The 14,343-nt window shown below is 37.5% G+C and overlaps 1 protein-coding gene across 1 annotated transcript; it reads right to left on the minus strand.

Moving 5' to 3' along the window:
* Positions 1-9,674: 9,674 nt before the first annotated feature.
* Positions 9,675-14,343, minus strand: syt8 (synaptotagmin VIII). Its single transcript, XM_088934919.1, has 8 exons — positions 14,214-14,343; positions 13,827-13,999; positions 12,892-12,987; positions 12,458-12,625; positions 11,184-11,351; positions 10,600-10,717; positions 10,082-10,215; positions 9,675-9,914 (listed from the first exon to the last, which is right to left on the minus strand). Exons 1-8 carry the CDS (start codon positions 14,341-14,343, stop codon positions 9,675-9,677), a joined length of 1,227 nt encoding a protein of 408 aa, XP_088791045.1.

A 14,343-nucleotide genomic window follows, 5' to 3' on the forward strand; every position in this document is an offset into this window, starting at 1 on the left:
TCCTCCTGTAAACATAAAGAAGAGTTCGGGTTTTAATGTTTTGGTATAAACTTGCTTTTAAAAGAAATTGAGATTGTATTTTTACAACCGGAACACAATCTTAAAGAATAAAAACACACTTATATAGGAGTTTGGAAAAACTTCACAAAAGATACACGAATCAGTTAAGGAATACATCTTATTAGGACGACAACCTTGAATCTTAGAAAAAAACTACAAAGATCCATTATTTATCACCTTTGGGCATTCTAGATTGTGTCTTCTTTGTTAAAAAAACATAACACACTTTAAAGAAAGGGAAAAAAAGTTAGGAAAAAACAGCACTTTACTGGAGTAGATCAGTAAATAAACGGGAAAGTCTTTTGTTGATCATAGGCTCAACCTAATGGGGGGCAATTTTCTTATTACTGTGCTTTAACCCCGTTAAAGAGTACTCTAAGCATCAAACAGAACTCAACAGGTAATCAACAAAATACGCATTCAAGAGTAAATACTGAGTTATTGATCTACATCAGAAAAAAACCAAGAATACTCGTTACCACGACAGCTACCGAGAAAAAACCGTGACAATACCGACAATGCAGAAAATTTCATCAGTCTCATTTTATCAAACAAGATCCTACAAATGCAGTACCTGCAAACACTGGCTGTGAGCACATTTTATGTATTCTACAAATGCAGCTCTTAGAAAATTACATTTTGGATTTATTCTAAAAAAGATGCATAATGTTACAAATGTATAATACGGACGGTACGAATAACTTGACTCCCACGCAACGTTCAAAAATAAATGGGCACATAAATGCCATTACAGAAATCACATTGCTGATATTTCTATACTCTTCCAGTACATATATCACACTATTCGCTCGATTTTCCTGTCGAAGTTAGTAAAGTATTAATTAACTATTTCGTTAGTGATGCACAAAGGAATTAATATACCAGTCCAAACTTAGCTACTGCAGTACCATTATCGGCTGTAGTGATAACGCAGTGAATATGGCCATATTTTTACAAATTGCATGCACAACATTTGTACGTAGCCCTATAAAAAGCGACTGGAACACATATTTCTCAAATGAATATGGCACCTAAATAAATCTTTTTGACCTTTCACAAAATAAATTAAGCACAAACCCTCTCGCCATTCACTCTTTCTATCTGGACACAGCTGGAAGAAGCTCACGTGGGCAACCAATTCGCTCAAAAAACCGCGACAGGAGTGGAATGCCGGTAAGTGTAGTTTGAATCGGCAGTAGTTGTAGGCTAAAAAGACGGTGTTACAGATTTGTACAACATCCATACTGTTTTAAACGCTACAGTTCAAAATACACCGGGGACAAAAAGATTTAAACATTTTTTTTACTACATAGGCCACATGCCTCAGCCACACTGCTTCTGTTCCTACCAAAAACCCATCAGTAAAATAACTCGGTGACAATGTGCAGTACAATATCAAATCTACAAAGTGTTCTGAGCATTAGTAGAAATACATCACTCAGCTGTATTTACAGTTGTTAGGGTTTTAAGACAATACGGTATACATTGGATATAGATTAAATAGAGTCAACGGTATTTAAATTATTTGATCATTAATAAGTACAATGTTAACATATAAGGAATTTAGAGGTGAACCCTAGCATTACAAAATTATATTAAAAGTAGTAGAATCTCTCCTATTATTTTCATTATATCCACTTGATTTGTTGTTGTTTTTTAATGTTTGGTCTCACTGCTAAAAACCCCCGTCACACACTGGGGCAACTGGGGAGTAATTAGGAAGTGTACTGTAGGCAGACTCCTCTGAACTGCCCACCTCACACCTGGGAACAAGTAATAGGTTTATTCCATGCTGAAAAAAAGAAGAAAGAGAACACAACGTTTCGGCCGTGGAGCCTTCTTCAGGTCTTCACACCTGGTCCACTTATCCTTTAACTTCATAGGCACCACAGCCCACCGCCCACAGCCCGCCTGGAGAAGAGCCACTCGCCTGTGAGCACCCAGAGGCCAGAGTGAGCGCTGTGCCGCCGTGAGAGTGGAGAGCCCTGACTGGTCACAGTAACTTTACACACTCTACACTATTCTCTACACCTTATTACGTTTTAAAATTATTTTCCCTCAGCTTCATGTTAAAATGTATTTTCGTGCACTCCTAACCTGTAGCTGTAATGTATCCTGTACTTCTTAAAAGTTACTTTCCCCAACGCTGGATTTGATCTGTTGAATGTCAAGCCTGGTGAAAATCAAGAAAGTAGAATGCCCTACTTATTAAGAGAACAATTCCTTTGTGCCACTACTGTGTTGGAGGCTGGACTATGTCAACACACTGACACTCAACATTAGAGGTTGACAGCTAATTACCTCTAGCTTAACAAGATATTACAGCCAAACATGCTTATTAATCATAGACTACAATCTGGGCGACCACAAGTCACCACTCTCTGGGACTAACACCAAGATTGATGTGATGATACAAGTGTGATGGTCAGGATAGGAGAATCTCACCCACCATTCATCCAACCATCCATTTTCTAACTGCTTCTTCCAGACGTCCACCTGTTGTTGTGTTTGATTGCCAACTTGACTGCATGGCTCTACACACTGTATATTATGTCCTGGCACCTTACTTGCTGCTCTTCCTGCAGCCTTATGCTGATGTGACAACATTCCAGCTGGAAACATGTGTCCTTATGTGACCACAACTTTCTCACAAAATAAGAGAGAGACAAGAGATCACTTTATTGGCCATATACAATTTCTTGTATTAGGAATTTGTCTTTTCGCATACCCCAGCCTGCTCTCCATGAGACACAGACAGGGAGAGAAGCTGAGGGTCAGAGCGCAGGGTCAGCTATTTATACGGCGCCCCTGGAGCAGTTGGGGTGAAGGGCCTTGCTCAGGGGCCCAACGGAGTAGGATTCCTCTGCTGACCACGGAATATAAACCAGCAACCTTCTAGCCACAGGCGCAGATCCTTAACCACAGAGCCACAAAATGAGAGGTTGCAACTGCTCTCCAGATGTGAACCCCACTGAACTGGCAGGGCAACATGTGGCATCTAGGATTCAGAGACCGGTCAGCAAGAGAGGCTTTACGAGAGGAGTGGGACAGAATGCCAGCAGACATCACCTGTAACCAAGTGCAAAGCATGTGTTGCAGATTTACAGTTTCATTCTTTCCAGTCATTCACACTTATAGCTTGTGATTGTGACAGTTGACCACCTCTTGATCAACCGTACCCTGTTGATTAGAAATTTTCGTCAGAATAATTAGCATATCTGTGCCATGTCTGTTCAATGTCAGTGAACCTGCTATAAATATATACCATATTTAATATATGCAATACGTATAATAATATACACAATAGTAATAATATTGGTTATAGGAAATCATTCAGCATATACTGTACCTCAAGGATAGTTTACAGAGCCTTGCTTTTTATTTTATTGGTTAGTGTAACCAGAACTTTACAAAATACCAGTATATAAAAGAATTTCAAATGTCAAATATTTTGAGTCAAAAAGGGTTTTGTTTTTATGCCAAGCTGTAAATAGAAAGGGGGTTTAGCAATTATTCATTTTTTCAAGGCTGTGAGTAAGAAGCAAACATTGAAATGGCTTTTACAGACACTGAGCGAACAGTACCTCGTGTGGGCTGTATCTAGAACAGGATTGTGTGCAGATGAATGAAAAATTCTCATCCTTCCCTGCTACTGAGATTCGACCGTCATTATCAACATTGATTTTGAAGAACATTTGAAGAACATAAAGGCACAGTTCACCTTATTAAGAAATGTACACATTTTGTGATTGTTTTGGGGGGATATCTTAATGGTACGCCGCAGTACACAAAAGTTGCAGTAGAATCAAGTATGAAAACATACAAACAGAATAAAGTGATTTATAGAAGGCCAGATATATTTAGCCAGTTTCGACTATGATTATTTTTTTCATAAAACCTTTTATTTGAAAAGAATACCTTTATCATTTGTTTTTTTACATCTAATTCTTTTATCGGAGCCTTGTTATTTTTAAATTACACTGTATGTAAAGACTGCCTTGTGTAAAGCTCTAAATGTGCATGTGTTCTTTTCTATTAATTATATTGTTACATGAATTTTCCATCAGAGGAAAAACAATGCAATGTATTAGATGTCAGTCAAATTAATTTACAACAAAAACTTTTAAATACAAAAAATAACTTTTTTCTTAAATAATAGTTGTAAGCTTCCTATAGTAATGTGTGTTTATAAATAACAATTTTAAAATTCTAGAAAAAATGGGATACTCTAATACTGTATTTTCATTTTTTTTCAACAAAGTACCATACTCATACAGTATATATACAGTATATAAAATATAATACATATCTAGTAAAGTTAATACATGCATTTAGAATATAAGCACACAATTAGATTAATTGTCAATATACTGTATATACTGGCAAACTAGCTCTTGCCAATGAATTAATTCTGTAGTCTCAAATTTGTGTTAATATGGTCAGTAGCAAGACATTTTTGTGAATATATTTCCTAAAGCGGCATTAACTCCAGAATGCATGCTTTTATCAACACTTACAGTATGTACACAACATACTACAGAAAAAAACATCTTAACTTTCTTAATTATTGAACCAAAAAATTAAAAAATGGCCTCACCTTGGTATGCTCAGTTAAGTAGGATAATGTCCATATGGTTCATTCACACCATAGAGCTCTCAGTTATCAGCACTGCAGTGAGACTGCTCTGTATGATCAGATTAATGAAGAAACGATTGAGTGCAATTACTTATCTATCCTCTCTATGGCACACTGTAATTGGACAGCTTTAGCCCTTTCAAGGTATCCTGGTTACAGAAGCCAAGGGTGATGTCACTGTTCAATTCTAGTGTGCTTAGGGAGCATATGGTATACTTTCCCTAGAAGGAAGACTTAATAAGCAAAGCAAGTCAAACTGATTGTGTTAACTATAGCACTGATGGATGTTAAAGAGTACTGTAACATGTTGCCGCTCTTTAAATTTACTATATCTTGCATGGTAGCACTCTTATTTAAAACTCATTTGCACAAGGCATTGTCTTTTTAGACCTACCAACACTGCTAATGTTGAATATTGTCCTTTTTGTCCTTAATATAATAATTCTGAACAATTAATTTGAAACGTGTTATTGTGTTCCATGAAAGTAAGAATGTCTTATGTATTATAAGCCACTTTATAAAAACATTTGGCATTCTGATATTATGCTTGGATTTTTTTACTTTGTAGTGAGACACTGCAAACAACCTTTGTGTCAGAGTAAATAAGTAAATAATAGCTCCATGGCTCCATTGGACAAAGAGGTACATTGTAGTGTCTTCCTCATCTCTATGACCAGGTAGTGAGGAAATATCTATTAAGAGGGGAGTGTGGTGATCATATCCAATGATCCAATCGCAAAATATTTATTGCATAATGTCATTCATATCTCTTTAATTTTATTCATTTGAAGTTGTTGCAACAGTAATTCTGCTCAGTAAGGGGGGAACTGCAGATTCAGACATTTGGCATCTATGCTTGGCTGAGGAGCCAGTGGAGTGAAGCTGTCATCTATGGAAAATCACTGAATGTCTTCAAGTCAGAATGTCCAGTACAATTACTATTATTAAGACCAGTTTCTGCTGGTCTATTTCCTTCATAGTAAATAGTAAAACAGACATGTTACAAAATGAATTCACCGTATTTTAGATAATAACCTCAAACACAAAAAAATGCATGAAATAAATTAGGTTGTGAATGGGTTGTTAGGTTGACATTACTTTTCCAGTGATGTAGCAATACTTTTTATTTTAAATTGTTCTGCAATATTAATGTAATGAAAATAAAAGATTAACACAATATACTTATGTGAGCTATATTAATACAAGCTACAAATAATACAGAACATAGAAAAGTCTCGATTTTTTTGTAAGGTGTGGAAATTCTGCCTTCACATACAGTAATGTGCAAAATCATGTAAAATGACACTCATTTATGCAGAATTATGCTGTATTTATACATCTTTAGTGATAACGATACCACTGTTTTACGGTGAATGTAGATATGAGAGGGTGTCAGATAAATAATTTAAAGAAAAAAACGAGACTCCTATTTGCTATGCAGCAACAAGACATCAGAGCGTGACATAATTATGAACAAAAGGCCTGATGAAAAATTTGAGGCATCTGATTGATGAAAATCGAGGCTGCTCTCTAATGTCCAAATGTGGAGGGAGCAAGCTTCTACACAAAGCAGGTGGGTGGGCCTGCCACCTTCATTTGCATTTTAAAAGACAGCAAGAACCACAGGATCCTTTCATTTGTCAGGTCCTGTCTGAGGTCTGGCCAAGCCACTACACATCCTCAGAGGGAAACGGCACACAGTAGATGTTGCCAAGACATCAGCAGAGTACCTTTTCATCGGGGTATTGTCTGGCTCCTTTTGAAGAGCATTCGTCTCCAAGATCCTAAAGCTGAGAAAACAGACACTTGAGATGTGGGTCGTGAAAGGAAAGGTTGCAGGGGGAAACTAGAGTTAGACGGCACTTCACAGATTTGCTGAGAGATATTCAGGTTGAAGGCGAAAGACACGAGTGAGAATTATTTCCTAATACGGTTAAAGGATGATACTGTGTGAGCATTTGCTGCTCATTCATAGATCTAGGACCTCAGAACATAGAAACTGTGTGTCCATGCTTGAGTATAGAGACCTACATGTGAAAAGAATGTCAGAAAACCGATCACTCACAAATGAAGAAAGGAGTATTTTTTATTACCAACTGCAGTAGGTGAACTGCATTCTGGAATCACCGACATACAACTAAGCCAGTACTTAGTGACCTCCTAAACATGAAGACTTCAGCCCATCTATATTTTAAACTAGAAAGCAAAAGAGACAGCCGTGTAGTGTTCTTTTTTGATTTGCATTAAAATTATTCACTAACTAATTTAAAAAGTCTCCCTGCTTAGACTTATTGTATCCACTCCAAATGTTCATTCCTGTCTTTTGTAACTACGAAAATATTACCCTTCTTCTCCAGTTAACCCCCACAGAGTAAAAACGTGCCGATGGGTTCACTGGCCCCGGAGTGAGTGTGCCTGTGTCTGTGTGTGCCCTGCGACGGACTGACATCCCATCCAGGGTGTATCCTGCCCTGGACCCATTGCTTGTCAGCAGAAGCTCTGGCTCCCACTAGGACTGAATGGGAAGGAGTTGTTATAAAATGGATGGATGTGTAAACGAAGCAGGTGTGATGTCTAAACTGGTCTCTGCTTGACACTAGGGTATGGGCCCATGTGGATCTTGAGACCTGAAAATAAGGACTTAAAAACAAATTCCATGATTATTCCAACACGCAGTGTTGTCTTATTCTTTTCCCTAACATATTTCATGACTGCTCCTATTTTTCTTCAAAACGTCTTTGAGCAGTTATAGCCTAGAGCCTTGACTTGAATGTTTATATTTTAAAAGGTGTTGTATATCAAATGCAAATTTATCAACCATTACATTTAAAATATGCAAATCTGCTGTGGCCTCCTGATCCTCGGGCTATTCCTCTCCCACTCCACTGGAATTCAGCAGGCTGCTGCTGGGCAGACAGATGTTTCTGACAAGGACAAGCAGCAGGTTCCTTGTGATTTTCCAGGTCAGTGTGGGTGAACAGAGTGTTCTGAAGATCAGAGCAGCTGCAAGCCTGACAGGATGACTCACTTCATAAAGGTTGCATCTTTGCAGTCACAGAAGCCTGACTGAGTGATGGATTTTCTCTCTGAGGTAGTGGATGAAAGCTCATGGTTCAGATTATCATTGCATACTACCATTAAAAATCCAAATGTTAGGTTTGGCCGGTTGTTTCAACATTGTGACTTCTATGCCTAAATTCATTAATGTTTTCCTCTTTAATGATTAACTTCTACTAAAATGGTGAAAAAAATAGTTGTTTGGTTTCAAAAGAAAAAACTGAGAGAGATTTACATATATAAAGTTTGTTTTACAAACATAAAAACTAAAAAAATTGGGGAACTTTTCATTGTCAGGAAAACAACAAAACAAAAAGTTTACTGCATTAAGTTACATTAATAACACCAAAATAGTCAAAAATCTTCAAAGCATATAACACAGCAGTTTTAAAAAGTTTTAAAGGTATCTGCTGAGGATTTGTGTTAATATTTCAGTATGAATTTTTTATGTGTAATATGGTGCTTACAGGTTAGGACTACTCTGATCATTGAAGTATGGCTAAAGTTATCAATTTGACAAGACCTATCAATTTGTATGGATTTAAATGTCAACGATGGGACAGATTAGCATGTAGAAAGTGATTTTTGAAACTTTTAATTTCTGACCTTTTTGATAGATAAGTGTATTGTACTTAACGTCGCTGATTTAAAGTATTTTAAAGGTTCTGCTATGGATCTGTTTAAGACTCAACACTTTTCCTCCTTTTTTGTGGAGGTTACAAGTATTTCCCCCAGCAGTGCTGGATCTGTCCCCAATATCCGGTATATTTTGATGGAATGGAACAACTGGAATGTTTGGATCACTTGCCTTCTAAAAAAACCAACAAGCTAGATGGGCTGAAATGAATTTCTGATTCTTTACAGAGCCAACTTCACATTTGTAGAAATGTTGTCATCTCTTTCACCTTTTGTGACCTCAATCATCACTTCATGACCATCCACCTCTTACACTAAAACCTCTTCAAAGCACTCTAATCAGCAAGATGCCACTTCCTCCTCCCCCGGCCATTCTCAAGGCATGAACCGTGATTCACAAAACCAGGGATAAAGGAATTCTGCCCTGTTCTAATGGGAGAAAAAGCACCATTGAACTCTCTACCTCTCTGATGTGCTCTGATGCTTCATAAAAACTGAAAATAAAGTCTATAAAATATGTTGCTTTGATTAGCAGAAACTCTGTCATAAAGAATTCAGGAGTTCAGGAAACCAGTATTGATGTACTCTATCTGTATTATTTAATAAAAATAATTTTATCATTTGTGTTTCTAGTGATTCTAATCAGACTTTAGCATTTAGGTTGCATAGATTTTATTAACAGGCTTTGTTGTGAGAATCTACAATCGATGGCAAATGAATATGAAATATATTAACCTTTGCATTCAACATAATTACCCATGACACCTTCTTAGTGTAATAGTGCAAGTGCCTTTCCATACAGCATGTGTACTATTGCCATTGCAAACAGAAATTACCATCCAACAAAGTGAATATTTTTAAAGATTCTCTATACCTCTGTTTAGTCAAGTACTGAGTTTTCTCTCACCTTGAAATGTTCTATACTGAAAAAAGTTTAGGGTGTGTACATATAACACAAACTACAGCTTGAATTTAAATTAAAAAGTATATTATGAACGGAACTAAAAAACTAATAAAAAAACTCAGATTAAAAGTGCTCATTTATGATAGCAACATAGGAATCGTTCTGTCAGTCACCTTTGGTAAAGTTAAGATAAATTAAGAGCACATTACAGGACAAGTGTTTCTTGATTCAGTTGTGCACCTTGCTGACAGACAGACTGTATATTATTTTGTTTGTAACATGTGCTTGTTTGCCGTAATGTTGACGGCAATAATATAAGTGAAACCTACAGACATCTGTTATGCCACAATGTGCTTAAACCATTGAATATACTACAAGTCTTTAAAAGTTTTTGTTTGCAAATGGTATTTTCAAGGTGTGCTTCAATGCCAAGGTAGAATCAACTTGCTCTGCGGACTGCAAGGAGTGCCACTGGGCTACTGGTCTCCGAGGGTTAGACAGCATGTCTGCCCAGTGGCAAAGCTGGTTTCCTGTGGCATCGCAGCCTAGGAAAATCTTGCCAATTGCTTCATTTTTAGTCATCTTGTCATGGTCCCACACAGAGATCACCAGCTGAACTTTCTGGAAAAGAAATATGATTCTTTCAATGGAATGTTTTTAAAAAATGCATTTTAAGCATCTCAGTATTACCAACACGTACAGCACAAGTATAGTAATTGCAGCACGTGGGTTTGTACCATTGATGAAGTATTAAATATAGCGTAAAGACAGACTGCTGTGAATCTTACTTGTATTTGATTAAATGACACTTCAAAGGTGAAAGATTCATTGAAGTATGGGTTTAATGTTTGCTTTTTCACTGTTGTTTTCTTTCTCTTCCACTTCTTCTTGTCCAAAATTAACTGCACCTTAACATAGGGATCTTAAAAGGAAAGCAAAAAGGTTAGACAACATGCCGTCTAAAGTCTGTTTTCTAAGATTAGCTTGATCTTTCTAGATGAGTATGTTAGTGTTTGAATGAACTGTTGAAGGTCTTTTCCCAGTGTTGATCAACAGTATGTGAAGACAAAGGTACAGAAGGCTTGACAGCTTAAAGAAGTGTTTCAGAATTGTTCTGCCTTAAACAAACTTGACACCTTAGTTTTCAAATGAGCTCTAAGATAAATAAATTCCAAAGAAAGGGGTGTACGTTCTTATTTAGCTATAACTGTTAACGTATCAACCAGTAATTTACTGTATGTTCTTAGAGTTAAGTAATGTCCAAGTGTATCTTAAACTGCTCTTCCAATAGTGTGATTAGATTCACCTGATAAACCTCCTGTGTCCATTTTTTTCAGGTTCTTAGCCTCCAGAATGATAACAGTCAGTTTGCTGGAAGTAGGAACATAGCGCAAAGAGAAGCAGATATCGCCAAGGTTTTCTTGCTGTAATACAATTCAAAGAAATGATTAGGTACACGATGTTCTCTGTACAGTATTATAAAATAAATGCAGAAAATTGTAAGGTTTTTTTCAGGAAGCATCTCATCCATTTTTAGCAAGATAAGTCAAGGACCTTTTTAATGAAATTTATAAATTATTTATTATTTAGTATTTATTGCATACTTTCTTACATTTGCAGTTTACAAGAAAACTCCAGAATTGTAGAATACTGGGGCTACTTGTGTAAACAAGAGGTCCCTTTGCACCAAGTCCCACAGCCACAAACAAGCAGAGAACATTTCAATTCTCATTCATATCCTCCAGCTCGGGCGCTGACAATTCCTACTGTAGTGAATAACCTTGGTTGTTACTGTAATTAAACACTTATGGGAGGAAATAAAATAATTATTTTAATTTTATTATACCAAAGTACAAAGAAATAAATGTTTCAAGGACTGAATGTTTCTACCTCAAATTTGGATGCCTCATTTAAGTCTTTCCATTCTTCAATCACATGATTCCAGTCAACAGTGCTGAGCTGCAGTCTCAGTTCACCAATGATGTCATGTTTCGAAAATCTGTTGAAGTCGTAAACTTGCATTACCAGTGTCGATTCATTGAGCTCAGAATGAGGTACCTGAATTCCACCAACAGAAATAGGGATAGATTAATTACTTTTATTTTATAAAGACTATCTAGTGTAATAGAAGAGAAAATGGAAAACCATTTCCAAAAAATATTGTTTGACATTATGGTAAATACTTTATATAGAGAAGATCAGCTAACAAGATTGTAATTGAGCAGGATACATGGAGTGAAAAACCTCATATCAGTTTTATTTATTAGTACTCTAGTAAAAAAAATATCAGTATTGTTAGTGGCATCGCATTTATCATAACAATACAGCGTAATGCTTTATGGGAAAAAAATATATTTTCTTTTAAGTACATTTTCTTGGTTTCAGCTACAGTTGTGATTTGCTCAGATTCTTCATGAAATTCTTCTCTTTCGATAAATCCTTTTCACCTGAATTGAATAATTTCTGTGCTCCACCTTACAGGTTTTACATAACTAAAGCCTTTCATTAAAAGTGATACATGCTTCTATTTTCTGTTTTAAATAAGATTTTAAAAATTAAAATAGAAACAGGATTGCAGTTGTATTTTTAATATGGCAACAGAGCCAAATTATGATTCACTAAATAAGTAATTAAATTAATATTTAAATAAGTCTTTCAGAATTTGAATTTAAGACTCCCTGTAATTATTTCTCTCCTTTTGTTTGGGAAGCACACTCCTGTTTTTCAAACACCCACCCATTTTCTAATCTGGTACAGGTACAGGGTACAGGGTCGCAAGGGAACTGAAACGGAGCCAGGCAAGCAACAGACACACGGCAGGATACTCCTTGGACGTGACGCCAGCCTGTCACAGGGCACTCATACACAGACATGAACACGCTCACACCAGGGCCAGCTCCCCCAGGAGCCAGTTCACCTTCTATTACTGTGTGTCTTTGGACTGTGGGAGGAAACCTGACCTGAAAGAAAAACGTCACACGGACAGCACCCTAGGAATTTAACCCAGGACCCCAGCGTTGCGAGGCAGCAATGCTAACCACCGCACCACCGGGCCAACCATTCTGAAAAATAATGCGGTGGATTTAGATAAAATAGTTTTGTGAAAAAATGACGATTTCCTTATCTGCGCATGAATACCTTTGAGAACACTGTGTGGCTCTTACCTGGAATTTGAACTGCTCGTTGAAGACCGGGTTGAGAGTTTTCCTGAACACTTTGGTCTCGTATACCTTTGACTTATTGGGAAGCAGGTAGAGTTTGACATAGGGGTCAGACGTGCCACCAAGGTCCATGGCTTTTAGCTCTGCTGCCTCCTTCACACCTACAGTGAGCTGAGCACCAAGAGAGATGCACACATCAAGCATAGCTGGTGTCGGTTTGATTGTTTTATTTTTCATTTTGGACCTTTGGCATTTCAGATATTTGTATAGACCTTTATGGGTTATAAGGTGTTTGTATGTGAATTTTCAGCATCAATACTGAGGAATTGTCAAATATACTACTATATTAATAAAAATTAAAATGTAGGTGGTAATTAATAATAACAATATAATAATTACAGTGATATACAGTATGTAGTTTTAATAGGGAAAACTACCTCTGAGCTATGTGTATTGTATTCCAAAGAATACAGCAGTCTTCCCTTTGGTTTTTCTGCTGAACCGTAGTCTATATCATCCACATCCGGCTGCACCTGCAAATCACAATTTGTCATTTAAAATCTGGGAAGTAACTGCAGGAATTTAACATCTTTGCAACAGCTAGTAAGCAGCAATGTATTTTCTCAAGACACTGAAAACCATAGTCTATATCAGCTGCCCATTCCAACGGACACTTTAACACAGCACCATAGAAACAAAGTCCCCAATGAAGGCTCCCACACCTTTTCCAGGCAGCCTGAAGGACTCCCAAAAGATACATAGAGATCAACATCACTGCAATCTGTATGTAAAGGGCATCATTTAAACATTCTGTCCCAACAGTTCTTAAAAACACTCTATATATTTAGGGTCAGTAAATTAAATGTACTGTAGTGCAGATATTTTTTTGGTTCTTACACTGGCATCATAAGATATTTGCATCTACAGTATAATCACATTGTGAATATTCCAAAAAGTGGGATGTTTCCAAAACACAACTGGGAAACAAATGTTAGCCGTATTTATTTAGACTGCTGCTCAGCCTGAGAGAGCTACCCCAAACATCGCATCTTCCGTCAATACGCTGACGTCAATGCATAGGGAGACAAAAAGGAACCTGTCGTCGCTGCTTAAAAGCCAAGGAGGCAGCAGGGGCTTGACCCACAGTAAAGCTGTGCAGTTTTGAGCAGAGCAGTAGTAAAGGTCACACTGAAAGAGTGGAGAGACACCGCACTCTGTTCAACAGCACACAACCCTGGTCAGAACACAGGAAAGAGGAGGCCATTCGGCTCATCTAACACAATTAATCATAGTCATTTTTTAACCAAGGATCTCCCTCAGCCGGTTCTTGACAGGCCCGAGGGTGGGGGCTGAAGCGCTGCACTGAGCTCACCAGTGCGGCTGTGGTGGCTCCACTGACACTCTTCAAGCTGATCTGCTCGTCCTTTTCCTTCTTCTTCTTCCTCCTCTTCCCTCTGCAGCAGCACTTTACGCAAATGCACAGGAGGCAGATCACAAAGACGAGAGCAATCAGTGCTGCTATTGCATAAATGGCCCATCTCGGCACTGTAAAAAAAAAACATATAAAAATATAAACATAGGGGTAAGTAAAAACATTATAAAAGACCCACTTTCCATATGTTTTCTTTTCTCTGCCCCTTTTCAAAAGAATCCAATGGGATGACAGAAATAACTTGAGACTGTACTGGAAAACAGAGAAATCCTGTAGGACTAGGGGAGACGCAGATGGCGGGACGGGGAGAGGCAGTGCACTACTTACATGGGATCTTGTTGAGCCACTGGGTAATGATGTCAGGGGCAGCAGTGGTGGTTGTGTTAAAAGCTATGGAGGGTGTTACAGTGGTATGAGTGTTAGTTTGGTTTTTAGACAAGGCAGTTTTCGGAACCAT

Source organism: Atractosteus spatula, chromosome 16 (genome assembly GCF_055471065.1).
Source record: "Atractosteus spatula isolate fAtrSpa1 chromosome 16, fAtrSpa1.hap1, whole genome shotgun sequence".
Lineage (NCBI taxonomy): Eukaryota > Metazoa > Chordata > Actinopteri > Semionotiformes > Lepisosteidae > Atractosteus > Atractosteus spatula.

Bases quoted from the DNA above. Each gene is read 5' to 3' on its own strand.
- syt8 (XM_088934919.1), bottom strand. From the start codon at position 14,343: ATGGTTCCGAAAACTGCCTTGTCTAAAAACCAAACTAACACTCATACC. The intron at 12,626-12,891 runs GTAGTTTTCCCT...CTTGGTGCTCAG, and splicing joins ACAATACACATAGCTCAGAG to CTCACTGTAGGTGTGAAGGA. The intron at 10,718-11,183 runs GTAGAAACATTC...ATTGTATTACAG, and splicing joins ATGAGGCATCCAAATTTGAG to CAAGAAAACCTTGGCGATAT.